General features: G+C 45.0%; 1 protein-coding gene across 2 annotated transcripts in view; it reads left to right on the plus strand.

Annotated features, from left to right (window-relative positions):
* Positions 1 to 405: 405 nt before the first annotated feature.
* Positions 406 to 24,547, plus strand: part of LOC106566332 (constitutive coactivator of PPAR-gamma-like protein 2) — a 276,908-nt gene continuing 252,766 nt past the window's right edge. For both annotated transcript variants that reach the window (XM_045692805.1, XM_045692806.1), the window contains exons 1-2: positions 406 to 1,950; positions 14,636 to 14,882. In XM_045692805.1, coding sequence (XP_045548761.1) covers positions 1,468 to 1,950; positions 14,636 to 14,882 — 730 coding nt within the window. In that variant the 5' untranslated portion in view covers positions 406 to 1,467. The remainder of the gene's footprint in view (positions 1,951 to 14,635; positions 14,883 to 24,547) is intronic.

The raw sequence follows: 24,547 nt of genomic DNA on the forward strand, positions 1-24,547 counted from the left end.
AGGCCACAAAATGTGTGTGAGTGTGCGATGATGATGGGCTGGTATTCCGTATCAGTGAGTCACATGAGGCTGCTGAGGGGAGAACGGCTCATAATAATAGCCGTAACGGCGTAAATGGTATGGCATCAAACACCTGGAAACCATGTGTTTGATACCATTCCACCTATTCTGCTCCAGTCTTACAATGAGCCTGTTCTCCCCAGTTAAGGTACCACCAACCAGTGCAGTGGGTGTACTATAGCAGGGTTGTATTTGGGGTGCTAGGGGCAGGAAGTGTGTCTTGGCCTCGGGGGTAAAATGGCTATGGGGAGGTGTCGAGGTTGATTTCTCATGTTCTCATGTTCAAATCCCCAAATACATGATGTACCTGCCGTCCCAAATGTATCCACAAGGGGGCGACATAAAACCTATAGGCACTGGTAATAGGTTGGCCACTTCCCCTGGCTTCGTCACAGCCCTGGTCATGGCTAGAAGTCAAATTAACATCAAAAGTAGACATTTTGGCTAACCCATACTATTTTCCCCAAACTAAACCTAATTATCCTAACCTGCTACGAAAAGTCTTCATCTGACAAAAGCTGTGTCCATCTAGTCCAAAAAGCCATCCGCTCCCCTCCCACTGGTCCGCAAGATGGCTGACATCGCTTGGAAGTCTGCTCCCTTCCTCAACATGAAGTCGTGAGTTGGGAAGTAAGAGAGGGAGGCACTATCAGGCGTTAGTTTTTTTTTTATTAAGTTATTTTATTTCTCCAAACAAGGCCATTTCATTCCGCGTCGTGTCTATCACAGAGTTGTTTATGCGCCGTCAGCCACCCTGCTAGCTAAATTAGCCAGATAGCTACAGCAGTTTAACGTTATCAAAATATGAATTAGCTATCACATTACCTAGCACTTGCAATGTGAACTAGTCTAGCAGAAGTATTTGAAGTGTTAGGATAAGAACTTCGCGGTAGTCATGTTCGTTACTTAGGTAATTCACAGGCTTTCTTCGTGTGAATCAGGATTAAACTTTGCATCGCCCAAATCATAACCTAACTATTAGATGGCTAGTTAGGAGTAGTTAACAAGTTAAACTTTTAGTTGCTTTGTTGGCAGTTTACCACAATACTGCTAGGGATGGACACACACGACCAAATGTAGAAGATTGGCTTGGTACACTAACGTTACAGCTCGCTAGCTACGTTAGTCAAGTTGCTAACCAACTGCTGAACTATTTGCTAGCTAGCTAGCTTGTTAGCTGTTGGAAAGTGACCATCCTGACCTGGCCAGCTGGCTTGTTAGGCTACCTTTTCAGGGTTAGGGGGGGTAACGACAGTCGTGTAGCCAGTCAGTTACACTGTCAGAGAGACTAGTTAGGTAGCCGCCTGGTTCTAGCTAGCTACCGTCTCCACATCCGCTATCACCACGGCGTTCCGGACGAACCCCGAGCCCTCCCCCGGTCAGACCCACCGGCTCAACAACACCGGGATGGGCGTACAGGGCTTCCAGGAGTATCTGGAGAAACGGTGTCCCGGGGCTGCCATTCCCGTGGACCTCCTCAAACTAGGCCGTACTGCGGGACGCCCGCACCATCACCCAGGCTCTCTGCCCCCTCCACCACCGGCCCGGATACTCATCGATGCTGACTCCGGCCTGCAGCGGCTGTACGGCGGCTACCAGACGGACTGGGTGTGCGGCGGGGAGTGGAACGCCATGCTGGGATACCTGGCCGCTCTGTCCCAGGCATGTATGTACCAGGGTGGGCTGGAGCTGGTCGTGGTGTTCAACGGGACCCTGGGGAAGGAGCGGTGGCCGGAGTGGGCACGCCAGGCCCAGGGGCAACGCCAGACGGCCCAGCTCATCGTTAACCACGTCGGCAGTAAGGCTACCCCTCCTCCCCGCGCCTGGTTCCTTCCTCCAGCCTGTCTCAGCCACTGTGTCCGCCTCGCCATGTTCCGCTTCAGAGTGCGGGTGAGTAAAGAGCAGTAGCAGGCTAGCTCAGAATGATGATATAGCAGATAAACACTAAGCCACTCTGGTTTCTGGACTGATAATGAGGAGGACAGTGCTTGAATAGGGCTAAACCCCCCATCCCTGTCAAGTTGATGAGCGCTGACTCAGAGGTGATGGGGGGGGGGGTGGCTAGTGTCTGCATCTCTATGGTTTTATTCATTATCTATGGCTTTATTCAGTATCTATCAGTTGTAGTGATTTAAGAGGGAACAGTCAAGAGGCAGTGCTTGAACCAGTGACTGATAGTTACAGGCAGGTGACATTTTTACAAGGAGCACATGTGCTACAAAGTAAAAAAATGTAGCTGCACACAATGTAGGACCACAATGAAAAATATTTGAGGTATTGATGTCATTTTGACATTTTGTAAAAAAAAAAAATGTCACCTAGAGAGGCCTGCCTCTCTAACTACCACAGTCCCTGGTTCAAGCAGTCTCTTGACTGGTCCCTCTTCAACAGGCCGTCATTGTAAATAAGATTTTGTTCTTAACTGACTTGTCTAGTTAAAGGTTAAATAAAAACACGTATTCAAAGAATTGCCAGTAATAACAAAATACAGGTTTTAAGAATACAAACAATATATTTTTATGATTGAGACCCAACATTGCGCCTATGTGAATCCAAGCTTCTCCGTTGTCCTTTCTGTGCCACCACGTTTGCATACTGCTGAAGCTGTGGGACAGCGAAGAAATTATTACAATTATTACCTGGGTGAATCTTTTTTATTTCTAGGGGCGCTGGTGCTCCCAAATTCCAGGTAGCAAAATATTTAAGAGCGTATGCCCCCAAAATGGTAAAACTGTAGAGCCCTGACAGGGTGAGTGCAGTGATGCAGAGGCTAATGCTAAACTCAATGTGATATTGGTTGAATGTTGACAGTGGACTGACTGAACTCTGGATGAACTACTACTGGACTGGCTGACCTCGGGATGAACTACTACTGGACTGACTGACTGACCTCTGGATGAACTACTACTGGACTGACTGACCTCTGGATGAACTACTACTGGACTGACTGACCTCTGGATGAACTTCTACTGGACTGACTGACCTCTGGATGAACTACTACTGGACTGACTGACCTCTGGATGAACTACTACTGGACTGACTGACCTCTGGATGAACTACTACTGGACTGACTGACCGACCTCTGGATGAACTACCACTGGACTGACTGACTGACCTCTGGATGAACTACTACTGGACTGACTGACTGACCTCTGGATGAACTACTACTGGACTGACTGACTGACCTCTGGATGAACTACTACTGGACTGACTGACTGAGCTCTGGATGAACTACTACTGGACTGACTGACTGACCTCTGGATGAACTACTACTGGACTGACTGACCGACCTCTGGATGAACTACTACTGGACTGACTGACTGACCTCTGGATGAACTACTACTGGACTGACTGACTGACCTCTGGATGAACTACTACTGGACTGACTGACTGACCTCTGGATGAACTAATACTGGACTGACTGACTGACCTCTGGATGAACTACTACTGGACTGACTGACTGACCTCTGGATGAACTACTACTGGACTGACTGACCTCTGGATGAACTACTACTGGACTGACTGACCTCTGGATGAACTACTACTGGACTGACTGACTGACCTCTGGATGAACTACTACTGGACTGGCTGACTGACCTCTGGATGAACTACTACTGGACTGGCTGACTGACCTCTGGATGAACTACTACTGGACTGGCTGACTGACCTCTGGATGAACTACTACTGGACTGGCTGACTGACCTCTGGATGAACTACTACTGGACTGGCTGACTGACCTCTGGATGAACTACTACTGGACTGGCTGACTGACCTCTGGATGAACTACTACTGGACTGGCTGACTGACCTCTGGATGAACTACTACTGGACTGGCTGACTGACCTCTGGATGAACTACTACTGGACTGGCTGACTGACCTCTGGATGAACTACTACTGGACTGGCTGACTGACCTCTGGATGAACTACTACTGGACTGGCTGACCGACCTCTGGATGAACTACTACTGGACTGACTGACCTCTGGATGAACTACTACTGGACTGACTGACCGACCTCTGGATGAACTAGTACTGGACTGACTGACCGACCTCTGGATGAACTACTACTGGACTGACTGACCGACCTCTGGATGAACTACTAATGGACTGACTGACCGACCTCTGGATGAACTAGTACTGGACTGACTGACCGACCTCTGGATGAACTAGTACTGGACTGACTGACCGACCTCTGGATGAACTTCTACTGGACTGACTGACCGACCTCTGGATGAACTACTACTGGACTGACTGACTGACCTCTGGATGAACTACTACTGGACTGACTGACCGACCTCTGGATGAACTACTACTGGACTGGCTGACCTCTGGATGAACTACTACTGGACTGACTGACTGACCTCTGGATGAACTACTACTGGACTGACTGACTGACCTCTGGATGAACTACTACTGGACTGACTGACTGACCTCTGGATGAACTACTACTGGACTGACTGACCGACCTCTGGATGAACTAGTACTGGACTGACTGACCGACCTCTGGATGAACTACTACTGGACTGACTGACCGACCTCTGGATGAACTACTAATGGACTGACTGACCGACCTCTGGATGAACTAGTACTGGACTGACTGACCGACCTCTGGATGAACTAGTACTGGACTGACTGACCGACCTCTGGATGAACTAGTACTGGACTGACTGACCGACCTCTGGATGAACTTCTACTGGACTGACTGACCGACCTCTGGATGAACTACTACTGGACTGACTGACCTCTGGATGAACTTCTACTGGACTGACTGACCTCTGGATGAACTACTACTGGACTGGCTGACTGACCTCTGGATGAACTACTACTGGACTGGCTGACTGACCTCTGGATGAACTACTACTGGACTGGCTGACTGACCTCTGGATGAACTACTACTGGACTGGCTGACCTCTGGATGAACTACTACTGGACTGACTGACTGACCTCTGGATGAACTAGTACTGGACTGACTGACCGACCTCTGGATGAACTAGTACTGGACTGACTGACCGACCTCTGGATGAACTTCTACTGGACTGACTGACCGACCTCTGGATGAACTACTACTGGACTGACTGACTGACCTCTGGATGAACTACTACTGGACTGATTGACTGACCTCTGGATGAACTACTACTGGACTGACTGACCTCTGGATGAACTACTACTGGACTGGCTGACCTCTGGATGAACTACTACTGGACTGGCTGACCTCTGGATGAACTACTACTGGACTGGCTGACTGACCTCTGGATGAACTACTACTGGACTGGCTGACTGACCTCTGGATGAACTACTACTGGACTGGCTGACTGACCTCTGGATGAACTACTACTGGACTGGCTGACTGACCTCTGGATGAACTACTACTGGACTGGCTGACTGACCTCTGGATGAACTACTACTGGACTGGCTGACTGACCTCTGGATGAACTACTACTGGACTGGCTGACTGACCTCTGGATGAACTACTACTGGACTGGCTGACTGACCTCTGGATGAACTACTACTGGACTGACTGACCTCTGGATGAACTACTACTGGACTGACTGACCGACCTCTGGATGAACTACTACTGGACTGACTGACCGACCTCTGGATGAACTAGTACTGGACTGACTGACCGACCTCTGGATGAACTACTACTGGACTGACTGACCGACCTCTGGATGAACTACTAATGGACTGACTGACCGACCTCTGGATGAACTAGTACTGGACTGACTGACCGACCTCTGGATGAACTAGTACTGGACTGACTGACCGACCTCTGGATGAACTACTACTGGACTGACTGACCGACCTCTGGATGAACTACTACTGGACTGACTGACTGACCTCTGGATGAACTACTACTGGACTGACTGACCGACCTCTGGATGAACTACTACTGGACTGGCTGACCTCTGGATGAACTACTACTGGACTGACTGACTGACCTCTGGATGAACTACTACTGGACTGACTGACTGACCTCTGGATGAACTACTACTGGACTGACTGACTGACCTCTGGATGAACTACTACTGGACTGACTGACCGACCTCTGGATGAACTAGTACTGGACTGACTGACCGACCTCTGGATGAACTACTACTGGACTGACTGACCGACCTCTGGATGAACTACTAATGGACTGACTGACCGACCTCTGGATGAACTAGTACTGGACTGACTGACCGACCTCTGGATGAACTAGTACTGGACTGACTGACCGACCTCTGGATGAACTAGTACTGGACTGACTGACCGACCTCTGGATGAACTACTACTGGACTGACTGACCGACCTCTGGATGAACTAGTACTGGACTGACTGACCTCTGGATGAACTTCTACTGGACTGACTGACCTCTGGATGAACTAGTACTGGACTGGCTGACCGACCTCTGGATGAACTACTACTGGACTGGCTGACCGACCTCTGGATGAACTACTACTGGACTGGCTGACTGACCTCTGGATGAACTACTACTGGACTGACTGACCTCTGGATGAACTACTACTGGACTGACTGACTGACCTCTGGATGAACTAGTACTGGACTGACTGACCGACCTCTGGATGAACTACTACTGGACTGGCTGACTGACCTCTGGATGAACTACTACTGGACTGACTGACCTCTGGATGAACTACTACTGGACTGACTGACTGACCTCTGGATGAACTAGTACTGGACTGACTGACCGACCTCTGGATGAACTAGTACTGGACTGACTGACCGACCTCTGGATGAACTTCTACTGGACTGACTGACCGACCTCTGGATGAACTACTACTGGACTGACTGACTGACCTCTGGATGAACTACTACTGGACTGATTGACTGACCTCTGGATGAACTACTACTGGACTGACTGACCTCTGGATGAACTACTACTGGACTGGCTGACCTCTGGATGAACTACTACTGGACTGGCTGACCTCTGGATGAACTACTACTGGACTGGCTGGCTGACCTCTGGATGAACTACTACTGGAATGGCTGACTGACCTCTGGATGAACTACTACTGGACTGGCTGACTGACCTCTGGATGAACTACTACTGGACTGACTGACTGACCTCTGGATGAACTACTACTGGACTGACTGACCGACCTCTGGATGAACTACTACTGGACTGGCTGACCGACCTCTGGATGAACTACTACTGGACTGGCTGGCCGACCTCTGGATGAACTAGTACTGGAATGGCTGACCGACCTCTGGATGAACTACTACTGGACTGGCTGACTGACCTCTGGATGAACTACTACTGGACTGACTGACTGACCTCTGGATGAACTACTACTGGACTGACTGACCGACCTCTGGATGAACTACTACTGGACTGACTGACCGACCTCTGGATGAACTACTACTGGACTGACTGACCGACCTCTGGATGAACTAGTACTGGACTGACTGACCGACCTCTGGATGAACTACTACTGGACTGACTGACCGACCTCTGGATGAACTACTACTGGACTGACTGACTGACCTCTGGATGAACTACTACTGGACTGACTGACTGACCTCTGGATGAACTACTACTGGACTGACTGACTGACCTCTGGATGAACTACTACTGGACTGACTGACTGACCTCTGGATGAACTACTACTGGACTGACTGACTGACCTCTGGATGAGTAGTGCACTATATATGGAATCTGCCCTGTCAAAAGTAGTGCACTATATATGGAATCTGCCCTGGTCAAAACTAGTGCACTCTATATGGAATCTGCCCTGCTCAAAAGTAGTGCACTATATATGGAATCTGCCCTGCTCAAAAGTAGTGCACTAGCCTATACAGGGAATAAGGTGCCATTTGGATGCAGCCAGGGGTTACAGATTGGAATGAAATGTACACAGCTGTGCACGGTATACTGGTAGCGTTGCACGGTATACTGGTAGCGTTGCACGGTATACTGGTAGCGTTGCACGGTATACTGGTAGCGTTGCACTGGTAGCGTTGCACGGTATACTGGTAGCGTTGCACGGTATACTGGTAGCGTTGGGTTGCGTTGCACAGTATACTGGTTGCGTTGCACGGTATACTGGTTGCGTTGCACGGTATACTGGTAGCGTTGCACGGTATACTGGTAGCGTTGCACGGTATACTGGTAGCGTTGCACGGTATACTGGTAGCGTTGCACGGTATACTGGTAGCGTTGCACGGTATACTGAAACTTCAGTCCTTTTTAGATACCAAAAACCCCTGTTCGGAACTAGAATTTGTTACGTTCGGTACTTCTGTCAAATGTCTCGCGTGATTTTAGAGGATTAAAACTGTATCAGCGTAGCTCCTTTTATAGCGCGAAGAGAAAGTACCTGCTCTGCTTAGGCCTACTCATTCATTGCTATAGCTGTCTGGGCTGCATTGTTAGCTCATGAAAAGGGACCATGGCTCTCCTCATGGGTGCTGTGTAAAACCATGGCTCTCTCCTAGAAGCTAGGGTGCTGTGTAAAACCATGGCTCTCTCCTAGAAGCTTGGGTGCTGTGTAAAACCATGGCTCTCTCCCAGAAGCTTGGGTGCTGTGTAAAACCATGGTGTGCTCTCCTAGAAGCTTGGGTGCTGTGTAAAACCATGGCTCTCTCCTAGAAGCTTGGGTGCTGTGTAAAGCCATGGCTCTCTCCTAGAAGCTAGGGTGCTGTGTAAAACCATGGCTCTCTCCCAGAAGCTTGGGTGCTGTGTAAAACCATGGTGGGCTCTCATAGAAGCTAGGGTGCTGTGTAAAACCATGGCTCTCTCCTAGAAGCTTGGGTGCTGTGTAAAACCATGGTGTGCTCTCCTAGAAGCTTGGGTGCTGTGTAAAACCATGGTGTGCTCTCCTAGAAGCTTGGGTGCTGTGTAAAACCATGGCTCTCTCCTAGAAGCTTGGGTGCTGTGTAAAACCATGGTGTGCTCTCCTAGAAGCTTGGGTGCTGTGTAAAACCATGGTGTGCTCTCCTAGAAGCTTGGGTGCTGTGTAAAACCATGGCTCTCTCCTAGAAGCTTGGGTGCTGTGTAAAACCATGGTGTGCTCTCCTAGAAGCTTGGGTGCTGTGTAAAACCATGGCTCTCTCCTAGAAGCTTGGGTGCTGTGTAAAACCTGTGAATTCAGACACGAGGTGTGATGGGTCCGCACTCAAAAAGATGTCGCATAACACGTGCTTCCTTTTATTTGAGTATTTTCACTGCATCAGTGATAGCGTACACAGACGTTTTGGCTTTGCAGCCTTCAGTGTGTAGGTTCAAATCTCTTTTTATTCAAAATGGCACACAGGTGAGCAACCGATGAGCAGCAGGTGCTTCTAATCAGGGTTGCCACTCATCAGCCAATCAGGGATGTGGCTTCTCTGATCTACCTGTATACAAGTTAGTCACAAAGAAATACAGAATTATAGGGAATGGGAGCGGGCACGAAGTGAAATTGAGGGCATCAGGTGTGAACCATTCATGAGTCATTTGCCTTAGGTGTCTGCTCACTTGGATACATATTAAATACATTATATCACTCATGCTGCACAGAAGTTAACACTCTTGAGTAATGCAACACGGCATGTAGAAACTGTTAATTACTGTTCGCAAAACAATGTCCATTCAGGCTAGAACACTTTACAATGCAAGATGATACCGGTAGCTTCCAGCTTTAATTGTAGGATACATTTCCTTGCTAGCTTGCAGCTGAATTTACTACCCTAGTACTTTGTTTCAAATATGCAAACCATAACACACAATATGCTGATTGTGACAAAAAAAAACGTTATTTCACTTGGTCTCCCTCGCCACCAAGAACTCATTCACTTGTTCATCTTCCTCGTCTGGTTTCCACTAGATTCCGTATCCAGTCAGATTCAACAACCACATTCTGCCTTGTGAATGACATCATTACTTATAAAATACTGCCTCTTCTATGCAAATGTTGTTGATCAGTACAATCAAATGTTCTACTAGCAGTTGCCAATAAAATCAGTCATGTGGAAGGGATTGTTTGTCTGTAGCCTGTATATCAGCCAAAACAAGCTGAATACCTCAATGCGTTCACATTCCTATTGAATACGTATTCACCTGCACTGTGAATAGAGCTAGGCTACACCTTCATTTAGCCAGTTGATCAATAGAGATTTACCATTCAAATTATTTCCTTTGTAGTTAGATTTGGAAAAACAAAGTCAAATTGATTTGTATAATTTTATTCGTTAATGACTGTCTTGAAAATATTCATAATGTTCAAATGTAATGATATTGAACTCAAAAGATGCCCAACGATTGAACAGAGCAGTAGCTGAGTTTGTCTGGATCAAGTGCCAGTCAGAGTTCTGGTGTGGTGACAACACTAATAGGTATTGGAGAGTAGCCCAGTAAATCAGCGTATTTAGGCCTGGTCGTGTTCATACATAATACTGTTCTTGCTGGAGTGGTCTGCCAGTCTTCTACCCTCACTTCAACACAGGGACAAGAGGCTGGTCATTGGTCTGCCAGTCTTCTACCCTCACTTCAACACAGGGACAAGAGGCTGGTCTTTGGTCTGCCAGTCTTCTACCCTCACTTCAACACAGGGACAAGAGGCTGGTCTTTGGTCTGCCAGTCTTCAACCTTCAACACAGGGACAAGATGCTGGTGTGCCAGTCTGCCAGTCTTCTACCTTCAACACAGGGACAAGAGGCTGGTGTGCCAGCCTTCTACCTTCAACACAGGGACAAGAGGCTGGTGTGCCAGTCTTCTACCTTCAACACAGGGACAAGAGGCTGGTCTTAGGTCACCCCTGGAACTAATCTTTTATATTTTAACAGCCCTATTTGACCAGAGATACATTTATTTTTACCTTTATTTATCTGGGCAAGTCAGTTAAGAACAAATTCTTATTTTCAATGACAGCCTAGGAACAGTGGGTTAACTGCCTTGTTCAGGGGCAGAACGACAGATTTTTACCTTGCCAGCTCGGGGATTTGATCTTACAACCTTTCGGTTACTAGTCCAATTCTCTAACCACTAGGCTACCTGCCGCCCCAATACATGCATGAATAAGCATGATACCCTTAGCAACAGGTGGAATAGGGGCTAACTACCTGGTTGTTAAGCATCTCAATATGGTCAGATGTTTGGCTGGGACCTGTTATGTTAATGAGTGCTGGGTGGGACCTGTTGTGATAATGAGTGCTGGGTGGGACCTGTTGTGATAATGAGTGCTGGGTGGGACCTGTTGTGTTAATGAGTGCTGTGTGTGATAACGGCTGGGGGGCAGACTACTGGTGTACTTACTGTATCTTTTATACCATGGCACTTTGGTCAACGTTTCAGCCTGGTGGCCTTTCTACAGGGTTAGAGATGAGGGTTTAAGATGTGTAATATTGTATACGGATGTACGATATATCAGTGAACATATCGGAATCGGCCTATATTAGCTAAGAATGCCAACATCGGTATCGGCAGATGTCTAGTTTAACGCCCCGAGGTGCAAAACCGATGTCAACGCTGACGTGCATACCTATATAACATAAGTACATGATGTAATGACGCCACATAACATTTTTCTCTATACGTGCAACACAGCATTCCTAAACTAACCCACAATGTCTGCTGTGTGGATCGAGCAGTCATTTGAAAGAGGAACAAAATTTCAGCGAGACAACTCCAAGGCGAAATCCATTAAAGCCAAGATAATGGAATTCATTGTCCTTGACAATCAACCGTTCTCTGTCGAAGGTGATGTTGGCTTTCGCCGACTGGTCGAGCATCGGTACACACTACCAAGTGCACTATGTTTCAGATGTTGGCCTACTGGAGTTACACAGTAATGACGTCACTGCTATTAGCTTCACGACATACACACTATGGAACGCCATTAGGGTCTTTTGCGTGTCAAAAAAGATAGTAGCACTGTGAAAACTGTACAAAAAAGTAAGCTTCAGCTTGGTACCTTGCTAGCAGCAATACAACCAGTCTGAAAACAATGACCTGTAGAACCTGCAGTCATTTTCACTATTCTTAGCAATGATTTAGGAATCCTTGTAAGTATTGTTGTTCGCCTATTGAAATTGAACTTCAGTTTATGAAAATAAATAGCTAGCCAGCTACTTAACCCTGTTGCCCAAAGCTAACGTTATACGCAGCCAGCTAGCTTCATCTGGCTAGTGAGGCTCGATCTGACTGGGTTATGTTTTGTGAAGCTAGCCACAATAAGGATTAGGTACAATAGTGGAATTTGCGGTTTGCCTTCAAAATAAGTGTCATTGACAGTAATGTAAATTAATACAAATAGTAGAATTATGCCATACTTTTATTTTGAAGGCTAACTGCAAAGTCAACTATTGTGGCTAATCCTTATTGTGGCTAGCTTCACATTGATGGGTCTGACCACCATTAATCAAATAAGAACTGTCTTATAAATTAGTGTTATTTTAGATGATGACACCATATAGTTAGCTATAGCTACTACCTATCTACAGTGAGGGAAAAAAGTATTTGATCCCCTGCTGATTTTGGACGTTTGCCCACTGACAAAGAAATGATCAGTCTATAATTTTAATGGTAAGTTTATTTGAACAGTGAGAGACAGAATAACAACAAAAAAATCCAGAGAAACGCATGTCAAAAATGTTAAATTGATTGGCATTTTAATGAGGGAAATAAGTATTTGACCCCTCTGCAAAACATGACTTAGTACTTGGTGGCAAAACCCTTGTTGGCAATCACAGAGGTCAGACGTTTCTTGTAGTTGGCCACCAGGTTTGCACACATCTCAGGAGGGATTTTGTCCCACTCCTCTTTGCAGATCTTCTCCAAGTCATTAAGGTTTCGAGGCTGACGTTTGGGAACTCGAACCTTAAGCTCCCTCCACAGATTTTCTATGGGATTAAGGTCTGGAGACTGGCTAGGCCACTTCAGGACCTTAATGTGCTTCTTCTTGAGCCACTCCTTTGTTGCCTTGGCTGTGTGTTTTGGGTCATTGTCATGCTGGAATACCCATTTTCAATGCCCTGGTTGAGGGAAGGAGGTTCTCTCCCAAGATTTGACGGTACATGGCCCCGTCCATCGTCCCTTTGATGCGGTGAAGTTGTCCTGTCCTGGATGGTGTTCTTGGGGTAATAGGCAGCATTCCTCTTCCTCCAAACACGGCGAGTTGAGTTGATGCCAAAGAGCTCCATTTTGGTCTCATCTGACCACAACACTTTCACCCAGTTGTCCTCTGAATCATTCAGATGTTCATTGGCAAACTTCAGACGGGCATGTATATGTGCTTTCTTGAGCAGGGGGACCTTGCGGGCGCTGCAGGATTTCAGTCCTTGACGGCGTAGTGTGTTACCAATTGTTTTCTTGGTAACTATGGTCCTAGCTGCCTTGAGATCATTGACAAGATCCTCCTGTGTAGTTCTGGGCTGATTCCTCACCGTTCTCATGATCATTGCAACTCCACGAGGTGAGATTTTGCATGGAGCCCTAGGCAGAGGGATATTGACAGTTCTTTTGTGTTTCTTCCATTTGCGAATAACCGCACCAACTGTTGTCACCTTCTCACCAAGCTGCTTGGCGATGGTCTTGTAGCCCATTCCAGCCTTGTGTAGGTCTACAGTCTTGTCCCTGACATCCTTGGAGAGCTCTTTGGTCTTGGCCATGGTGGAGAGTTTGGAATCTGATTGATTGGTTGCTTCTGTGGACAGGTGTCTTTTATACAGGTAACAAGCTGCGGTTAGGAGCACTCCCTTTAAGAGTGTGCTCCTAATCTCAGCTCGTTAACTGTATAAAAGACAACTGGGAGCCAGAAATCTTTCTGATTGAGAGGGGGTCAAGTACTTATTTCCCTCACTAAAATGCAAATCAATTTATAACATTTTTGACATGCGTTTTTCTGGATTTTTGTTATTCTGTCTCTCACTGTTCAAATAAACCTAGCATTAAAATTATAGACCTATCATTTCTTTGTCAGTGGGCAAACATCCAAAATCATCAGGGGATCAAATACTTTTTCCCCTCACTGTATATAGCTACTCAAACAGATGTCGTGTTATTTGACGTGTCTGTTTTGACATGCAAAGACCCAAACGGCGTTCCATAGAAACCCTGGTTGAGAATGAAACGACTGAACAAATGAACAATGAAACAGCACAGCAAGTAAGTGAAAGAAATGGGTTTTGATTTTGTTTTACTGGTAATGGGGACATACATAAATGCCAACAAAATAACTTTTTGGGGTGTGTGTGTGTGTGTGTAAAACCTTTATTTAACTAGGCAAGTCGGTTAAGAACAAATTCTTATTTACAATGACGGCCCGGGTGACGCTGGGCCAATTGTGCCCCGCACTATGGGACTCCCAATCATGGCCGGATGTGATACAGCCTGGATTCGAACCAGGGACTGTAGTGACGGCTCTTGCAGTGCCTTAGACCGCTGCGTCTGTGTGTGTGTGTGTGTTAACTATTTAAATGTACTAGAATGCTTAAAAGGTCGCTAAAATTGTAAATATCGGTTATTGGCATCGTTTTTTTTTTGACAAGGAAAATATTGGATATCGCTATCGTTCTTTTGTTGTTGACAATATTGGATATAGGTAATCGGTATCGGCCAAAAATGTCATATCGGTGCATCACTAATATTGTATTATCCAGGTTGTCCAGACGTTGGAGGACCACCACCAGGAGGTGCTGTCCCTCTACAGGGACTTTGGTTTCTGCGGCCTGATCGCCCAGGACTCAGAGTTTGCCCTCTGCAACGTGCCCGCCTACTTCTCCTCGCATGCCCTCAAACTGTCCTGGAACGGCAAGAACCTGACCACCCACCAGTACCTGCTCTCTGAAGCTGCCAGACAGCTGGGTCTGAAGACACAACACCTGCCCTGCTTCGCTGCTCTGCTGGGTAGGTACAGTACCTTCAGAAAGTATTCATACCCCTTGACTTATTCCACATTTTGTGTTAAAGCCAGAATTCCAAATGGATTAAGTATTTTTTTTTTCTCTCACCGATCTAAACACAATACCCCACAATAACAAAGTGAAAACATGTTTTTAGAAATGTTAGCAAATTTTTGGAAAATTAAATACATAAATATTGTATTTACATAAATATCCACACCCCTGAGTCAACACTTTGTAGAAGCACCTTTGGCAATAAAAGATCCCAGAAATGTTCCATTACGCACAAAAAGCTTATTTCTCTAAAATGTTCTTAACACATCCATCCGGCTGACTGGTGTGGCATATCAAGAAGCTGATTAAACAGCATGATCATTACACAGGTGCACCTTGTGCTGGGGACAATAAAAGGCCACTCTAAAATGTGTAGTTTTGTCACACAACACAATGCTACAGATGTCTCAAATTTTAAGGAGCATGCAATTGACATGCAGAAATGTCCACCAGAGCTGTTGCCAGAGATTTGAATGTTCATTTCTCTACCAAAAGGGGATACCTAGAAAATGGAATGTGCCCCCTTGAAAGCACCTCGGCTACAGAAGGTTTGTTTGTCTGGTTGTTAGGCTACCCTACGCTACTTTTAAATGCCAACATGAAACCTCTATGAAAATACATTTTATTTGTCTGTAAAGGAATGCCGCTTCTGAAGCAGGAGCTAAAGTCCGCCACTAGGCAACCAGAACTGTCAATCAAATAATCTCTCCTAAAATAGAACTTTAAATTTGTAAAATACTGTGATTTAGTAGAAATAAACCACATCTAGCTACTCTACCATAAAACACCGCAGCAGCACATCAATCAGCCATGTTTGTCAGGGAAACAATACAGAACATTTTACGCCAGAGCAGAATTCTGTCTGAAGGGGTACAGACCTGATGCAGCACTTTTAAAAAAAAACGTCTGAAAAGTTAACAATTGTCGCTATCGACATGTTTCTGTAGCTGTGTTTTGTAAAGAGTTGTGGTAGAATAACTTAATTACCCGGTCGTAGCCATTATACAACATTCTGCATTGTAAATTGACGTGAAATGTAATTTTTTTTCTTAGTTTTAACAGAAAACTGATAAACAATGGCCGTTTAAAACCTGTTGGGGATAGGGGGCAGTATTTACACGGCCGGATAAAGAACGTACCCGATTTAATCTGGTTACTACTCCTGCCCAGTAACTAGAATATGCATATAATTATTGGCTTTGGATAGAAAACACCCTAAAGTTTCTAAAACTGTTTGAATGGTGTCTGTGAGTATAACAGAACTCATATGGCAGGCAAAAACCTGAGAAGATTTCATGCAGAAGTGACCTGTCTGACAAGTTCTTGTTCTTCTTGGCTCTTTTTATTGAAGACTGAGGATCTTTGCTGTAATGTGACACTTCCTACGGCTCCCATAGGCTCTCAGAACCCGGGAAAAAGCTGAACGATATCGAGGCAGCCTCTGGCTGAAACACATTATCGCCTTTGGTAAGTGGCCGATCAGAGGACAATGGGCTTAGGCGCGTGCACGAGTCGACCCCATGCTTTATTTTCTTTCGTCTTTTTACCTAAACGCAGATTCCCGGTCGGAATATTATCGCTTTTTTATGAGAAAAATGGCATAAATTGATTTTAAACAGCGGTTGACATGCTTCGAAGTACGGTAATGGAATATTTAGAAATTTGTCACGAAATGCGTCGTGCTCGTCACCCTTCTTTACCCTTTCGGATAGTGTCTTGAACGCACGAACAAAACGCCACTATTTGGATATAACAATGGATTATTTGGGACCAAACCAACATTTGTTATTGAAGTAGAAGTCCTGGGAGTGCATTCTGACGAAGAACACCAAAGGTAATAACATTTTTCTTATAGTAAATCTGACTTTGGTGAGTGCTAAACTTGCTGGGTGTCTAAATAGCTAGCCCTGTGATGCCGGGTTATCTACTCAGAATATTGCAAAATGTGCTTTCACCGAAAAGCAATTTTCAAATCGGACATATCGAGTGCATAGAGGAGTTCTGTATCTATAATTCTTAAAATAATTGTTATGCTTTTTGTGAACGTTTATCGTGAGTAATTTAGTAAATGTTTAGTAAATTCACCGGAAGTTTGCGGGGGGTATGCTAGTTCTGAACGTCACATGCTAATGTAAAAAGCTGTTTTTTGATATAAATATGAACTTGATTGAACAAAACATGCATGTATAACATAATGTCCTAGGTGTGTCATCTGATGAAGATCATCAAAGGTTAGTGCTGCATTTAGCTGTGGTTTGGGTTTATGTGACATTATATGCTAACTTGAAAAATGGGTGTCTGATTATTTCTGGCTGGGTAGTCTGCTGACATAATCTAATGTTTTGCTTTCGTTGTAAAGCCTTTTTGAAATCGGACAGTGTGGTTAGATTAACGAGAGTCTTGTCTTTTAAAATGGTGTAAAATAGTCATATGTTTGAGAAATTGAAGTAATAGCATTTCTAAGGTATTTGAATAACGCGCCACAGGATTCCACTGGCTGTTACGTAGGTGGGACGATTTCGTCCCGCCGACCCTAGAGAGGTTAAACATTAAGCAAAATTCTCAATTTGTCACATCCATAGTGTTAGCTGACATTAGCAACCAAACTAGCTAACAGCAGGAAAGGTTAGGAAGTCAACTGCATGGTAATGCTCACAATACACTTTTGCAAGCAGATTGTGTACAACAGGTGTTCCCAAACTGGGGTACGTGCATTGCCGTCGCGGGTACGCCAAATAAAAATGTGATTCACATTTAAAAATGTAAAATATATTTTTTAAATTCCTTTATGGTTTCAAACAGTACATTTATATTTACCAACGGGGCTATACATTGGGGTGAGTTTTCTTCTTGCCGGAGTAGCCTCGTTTCACTGCCAAAAATACAATTAAACCATCTAGTTGACAGCGATATAACACAATGTCAAATACAGGTAGCCTAGTCAAATAATTTACATCCAATCACATTAACCGTTACTCTCTTGCGGGAAACCTTCACTGTTGTGCAGACATTTAGAAACGAAACATGACAATTTGAAAAATAAGCCACAGGAGTTTTTTGAGCGATAATAAAGACGAGTTTCGAGTAGTAAGACGTGTATAAAAGCAACAGATACCATTAATAAGAAGGGGCTAGAAGCATCTTATATGGTGAGCTACCGAGTGGCTAAGACAGGCAAGCCCCATACTATTGTGGAGGACATAATTCTTCCTGCTGCATCGGATATGGCTGGGACAATGCTGGGGGGGAAAGGCCCCAAAATCTACAGACAATACCTTCATCAAACAACACTGTTTCACGACGCGTCAGTGACATGGCAGGAGATGTTTTGAAACAATTACCGCTTCCCACACAAGCCAGTGAATTCTATGCGTTACAGCTGGATGAGTCAACAGGCCTGGCCTGCCCGGCACAGCTCCTGGTATATGTCCGTTACGTTTATGGGGGGGGGGGGTCAATTAAGGAAGACATCCTCTTCTGCAAACCACTGGAAACCAGGACAACAGGAGAGGATATTTTTAAAGTACTGGACAGCTTTGTAACATCAAATGGACTTTGGTGGTCAAGATGTGTTGGTATCTGTACTGATGGAGCAAAAGCCATAACAGGGAGACATAGTGGAGTGGTAACGCACGTGCGAGCAGTTGCTCCCGACGCTACTTGGGTCCACTGCAGCATCCCCCGAGAGGCTCTCGCTGCCAAGGGAATGCCTGACCACTTGAAAGACGTTTTGGACACTACAGTGAAAATGGATAACTTTGTTAAAGCAAAAGGCCCCTGAACTCTCATGTATTTTCTGCACTATGCAATGATATGGGCAGCGACCATGTAACGCTTTTACAACATACAGAAGTGCGCTAGTTATCAAGGGGCAAAGTATTGACACGTTTTTTGGAATTGAGAGACAAGCTTAGTTTTCTTTACTACCCATAATTTTCACTTGTCTGACTGCTTGCATGATGACGAGTTTCTCACACGACTCTCTTACTGTTTTTTTCTTACCTAAATGATCTGAATCTAGGATTACAGGGACTCTCCGCAACTGAGGCTATGATTTAGAAGTTGGAGCTCTTCACTGTCTGCATTAAGGACAACACAGATCTTTCCATCATTGTATGACACATTCTCTTTTGTGTGCAAATGAACTCAAGCTTACGGACATTGTCAAATCTGATATAGCGAAGCACCTGAATTGGGTGCGCAGTTACGCAGGTACTTTCCCGAAATGAATGACACAAACAATTGGATTCGTTATCCCTTTCATGCCCTGCCTCCAGTCCACTTATCGATATCTGAACGAGAGCCTCATCGAAATTGCAACAAGTGGTTCTGTGAAAATACAATTTAATCAGAAGCTACTGCCAGATTTCTGGATTGGGCTGCGCTCAGAGTATCCTGCCTTGGCAGATCGCGCTGTTAAGACTCTGATGCCCTTTGCAACCATGTACCTATGTGAGAGTGGATTCTCGGCCCTCACTGGCATGAAAACTAAATACAGGCACAGGCTGTGTGTGGAAAATGATTTGACTGAGACTCTCCAATACAACCCAACATTGCAGAGTTATGTGCATCCTTTCAAGCACACCCTTCTCATTAACATGTGGTGAGTTATTCACAATTTTTGATGAAGAAATAAAGTTTTATATGTAAGATGGTTAAATAAAGAGGAAAATGATTTATTATTATTTGTGCCCTGGTCCTATAAGAGCACTTAGTCACTTCCCACGAGCCGGGTTGTGACGACTCATTCTTATGTTTAATAAATGTATAGTGCAGTGATCAAATCAAACTTTATTTGTCACATGCGCCGAATACAACAAGTGTAGACTTTACCGTGAAATACTTACTTTCAAGCCCTTAACCAACAGTGCAGTTCAAGAAGAGTTAAGCTCTATGGGCTAGGTTGAACGCTTGCGTCCCACCTACTCAACAGCCAGTTGAATCCTGTGGCGCGTTATTCAAATCCTTAGATATGCTATTACTTCAATTTTTCAAAAATATGACTATTTTACACCATTTTAAAGATGAGACTCTCGTTAATCTAACCACACTGTCCGATTTCAAAAAGGCTTTACAACGAAAGCAAAACATTAGATTATGTCAGCAGACTACCCAGCCAGAATTAATCAGACACCCATTTTTCAAGCTAGCATATAATGTCACATAAACCCAAACCACAGCTAAATGTAGCACTAACCTTTGATGATCTTCATCAGATGACAACCCTAGGACATTATGTTATAGAATACATGCATGTTTTGTTCAATCAAGTTCATATTTATATCAAAAAACAGCTTTTTACATTAGCATGTGACTAGCATTCCCACCGAACACTGCCGGTGAATTTACTAAATTACTCACGATAAACGTTCACAAAAGCATAACAATTATTTTAAGAATTATAGATACAGAACTCCTCTATGCACTCAATATGTCCGATTTTAAAATAGCTTTTCGGTGAAAGCACATTTTGCAATATTCTCAGTAGATAGCCCGGTATCACAGGGCTAGCTATTTAGACACCCAGCAGGTTTAGCACTCATCAAAGTCAGATTTACTATAAGAAAAATGTTCTTACCTTTGTTGTCTTCGTCAGAATGCACTCCCAGGACTTCTACTTCAATAAGAAATGTTGGTTTGGTCCAAAATAATCCATCGTTATATCCAAACAGCGGCGTTTTGTTCGTGCGTTCTAGACACTATCCTAAAGGCTAAATAAGGCTGACGTGCATGGCGCAATTCGTGACAAAAGAATTCTAAATATTCCATTACCGTACTTCGAAGCATGTCAACCGCTGTTTAAAATCAATTTTTATGCCATTTTTCTCAAAGCGATAATATTCCGACCGGGAATCTGCGTTTAGATAAACAGACAAAGGAAAACAAAGCATTCGGTCGAAGCGGGCACACGCCTAAGCCCATAGTACTCTGAGTGGCCACTTGCCAAAAGCGATAAAGTGTTTCAGCCAGAGCCTGCCTCGATATCGTTCAACGTTTTCCCGGGCTCTGAGACCCTATGGAAGACGTAGGAAGTGTCACGTTATTGCACAGATCCTGAGTCTTCAATAAAAAGAGCCAAGATGAAACACTACTTCTCAGACAGGCCACTTCCTGCTTGAAATCTTCTCAGGTTTTGGCCTGCCATAGGAGTTCTGTTATACTCACAGACACCATTCAAACAGTTTTAGAAACTTTAGGGTGTTTTCTATCCAAAGCCAATAATTATATGCATATTCTAGTTACTGGGCAGGTGTAGTAACCAGATTAAGAAAATATTTACCAAGTAGACTAAAATAAAAAGTAATAATAAAAATGTAACACAATAATGAGGTTATATACAGGGGGCTTCGGTATCGAGTCAATGTGGAGGCTATATACAGGGGGTACCGGTACAGAGTCAATGTGGAGGCTATATACAGGGCGTACCAGTACAGAGTCAATGTGGAGGCTATATACAGGGGGTACCGGTACAGAGTCAATGTGGAGGTTATATACAGGGGGTACCGGTACAGAGTCAGTGTGGAGGCTATATACAGCGGGCTCCGGTACCGAGTCAGTGTGCGGGGGTACAGGCTAGTTGAGGTAATCTGTACATGTAGGTGGGAGTGAAGTGACTATGCATAGATAATAAACAGCGAGTAGCAGCAGTGTACAAAAGGGAGGGCGGGGGTGTCAATGTAATAGTCCGGTGGCCATTTTATTAACTGTTCAGCTGTCTTATGGCTTGGGGGCTGAAGCTGTTGAGGAGCCTCTTGGTCCTAGACTTGGTGCTCCGGTACCGCTTGCCGTGCGGTAACAGACAAGTCTATATCTTGGGTGACTGGAGTCTCTGACACTTTTATGGGCTTTCCTCTGACACTGCCTATTATATAGGTCCTGGATGGCAGGAAGCTTGGCCCCAGTGATGTACTGGGCTGTACACTACCCTCGGTAGCGCCTTACGGTCAGATGCTGAGCAGTTGGCCTACCAGGTGGTGATGCAACCGGCCAGGATGCTCTCGATGGTGCAGCTGTAGAACTTGTTGGGGATCCATGCTAAGTCTTTTCAGTCTCCTGAGGGGGAATAGGTTTTGTTGTGCCCTCTTCACGACTGTCTTGTTGTGCTTGGACCATGTTCGTTTGTTGGTGATATGGCCACCAAGGAACTTGAAACTCTCCACTACAGCCCCATCAATGTTAATGGGGGCCTGTTCGGGCCACCTTTTCAGATCCTTAGTCTTGCTCACATTGAGGGAGAGGTTGTTGTCCTGGCACCACACTGCTAGTTCTCTGACCACCTCCCTATAGGCCGTCTCATCGTTGTCGGTGATCAAGCCTACCACTGTTGTGTAGTCAGCAAACTTAATGTTAGAGTCATGCTTGGTCACACAATCGTGGGTGAATAGGGAATACAGGAGGGGACTAAGTACATACCCCTGAGGAGCCCCAGTGTTAACGGTCAGCGTGGAGGACGTGTCGTTGCCTTTTCATACCACCTGGGTGCGGCCCGTCAGGAAGTTTAGGATCCAGTTGCAGAGGGAGTCCTTAGCTTAGTGATGAGCTTTGTGGGCACTATGGTGTTGAACGCTGAGCTGTAGTCAATGAATAGCATTCTCACATAGGGGTTCCTTTTGTCCAAGTGGGAAAGGGCAGTGTGGAGTGCAATAGATATTGGATCTGTTGGGGTGGTATGCGAATTGGAGTGGGTCTAGGGTGTCCGGGAGGATGCTGTTCATGTGAGCCATGACCAGCCTTTCAAAGCACTTCATGGCTACCGATGTGAGTGCCATGGGGCGGTAATCATTTAGGCAGGTTACCTTCACTTCCTTGGGCACAGAAACTATGGTGGTCTGTTTGAAACATGAAGGTATTACAGTTTTGGTAAGGGAGAGGTTAAAAATGCCAGTGAAGACACTTGCCAGTTGGTCCGCAAATGCTTTGAGTACACGTCTTGGTAATCCGTCTGGCCCAGCTGCTTTGAACGTCGACTTGTATAAAGGTTTTGTTCACATCGGCTACCAATAGCATTATCACAGTCATCCAGAACAGCTGGTTCTCTCGTGCATGCTTCAGTGTTGCTTGCCTTGAAGCGAGCATAAGTTCCTCTGGTAGGCTCACATCACTGGGCAGCTGGCGTCTGGGTTTCCCTTTGTCGTCCGTTATAGTTTTCAAGCCCTGCCACGTCCGACGAGCATCAGAGCCGGTGTAGTAGGATTCAATCTTTAATCCTGTATTGGCGCTTTGCTTGTTTGATGGTTCGTCTGAGGGCATAGTGAGTTTTCTTATAAGCGTCTGGATTAGTCTCGAGCTCCTTAATGTTCCTTAATGTTAAAATTGATACGACGAGCTGCTAATAGTAATAAAACGCAGAGCTATCGATGCTTGGCTGCTCGTTCATTGCAGCTGCAGCCGAGCAGAAGTATGGAAAATCACGATCGACCGTTTGGCGAGCAGTGTGTGTGTGTGGGGCAGGCTTACAATGATGGCAAAAAACAATATTTGAGAGTTCGCTGACCCTGGTGCTTGAGGGGGTACGCAGCTGGAGGTTGACTGTTTGAAGGGGTACGGGACTATAAAAAGTTTGGGAGCCACTGGTGTACAATATGCATAAAACAGTATTCAACGGTTTGTAGTGAGGGACTTCCAATGTGTCAAGCCTACGAGAGGCTAGCTAGCTGAGCTAGAAACAGTTGGCTAGAAAAACAAGTGTTCAGTCAATGCTAGCTAGTTGTCTGTTCTGAAAGAGTTAGCTACAGACGTAGGATTAACAGCTCACCCTGCACTACCAGCTCAAATGTAAATGTTGCTGTCATGTCTACCTCTAAGCCCAGTAAAGCAATAAAAACAATGAAGAATCCCAGAAAAATTGTTTACAAAAAATTGCCCATATTAACATATTTAGCCAAAGAAACAAAGTTCATGAAATGTGTTAATTTGCTAGCAACAGAAAGCAGTCATACTGGTTCTTTGTTACTCACTTAGACAATTCCTTTCAAACAGATGTAGCTATATATGGTAGTAACATCTACAGAAGATACAGGAATGCCAATGGAGGTATTGCTGCTTATATTCCGGTTACTGATGGGCTTTCTCCCATAAAGAAACAGACTTAACTGTCAAATCCCCATGGATAGATGAGGAATTGAAAAACTGTATGGCTGAGAGGGATGAGGCCAATGGAATGGCAAATAAGTCTGGCAACACAGCAGATTGGCAAAGATACAATACGTTGACAAATGACTTGACTTAACCTGTTGGGTCTAGGGGGCAGCATTTGCACGTCTGGATAAAAAAAATGTACCCGATTTAATCTGGTTACTAATCCTACCCAGTAACTAGAATATGCATATACTTATTATATATGGATAGAAAACACTCTAAAGTTTCCAAAACTGTTTGAATGGTGTCTGTGAGTATAACAGAACTCATTTGGCAGGCAAAACCCTGAGACATTTTCTGACAGGAAGTGGATACCTGATGTGTTGTATTGACTTTAAACCTATCCCATTGAAAAACACAGGGGTTTAGGAATATTTTGGCACTTCCTATTGCTTCCACTAGATGTCACCAGCCTTTACAAAGTGTTTTGAGTCTTCTGGAGGGAGATCTGACCGAACAAGAGCCATGGAACGGTGA

Source organism: Salmo salar, chromosome ssa13 (genome assembly GCF_905237065.1).
Source record: "Salmo salar chromosome ssa13, Ssal_v3.1, whole genome shotgun sequence".
Lineage (NCBI taxonomy): Eukaryota > Metazoa > Chordata > Actinopteri > Salmoniformes > Salmonidae > Salmo > Salmo salar.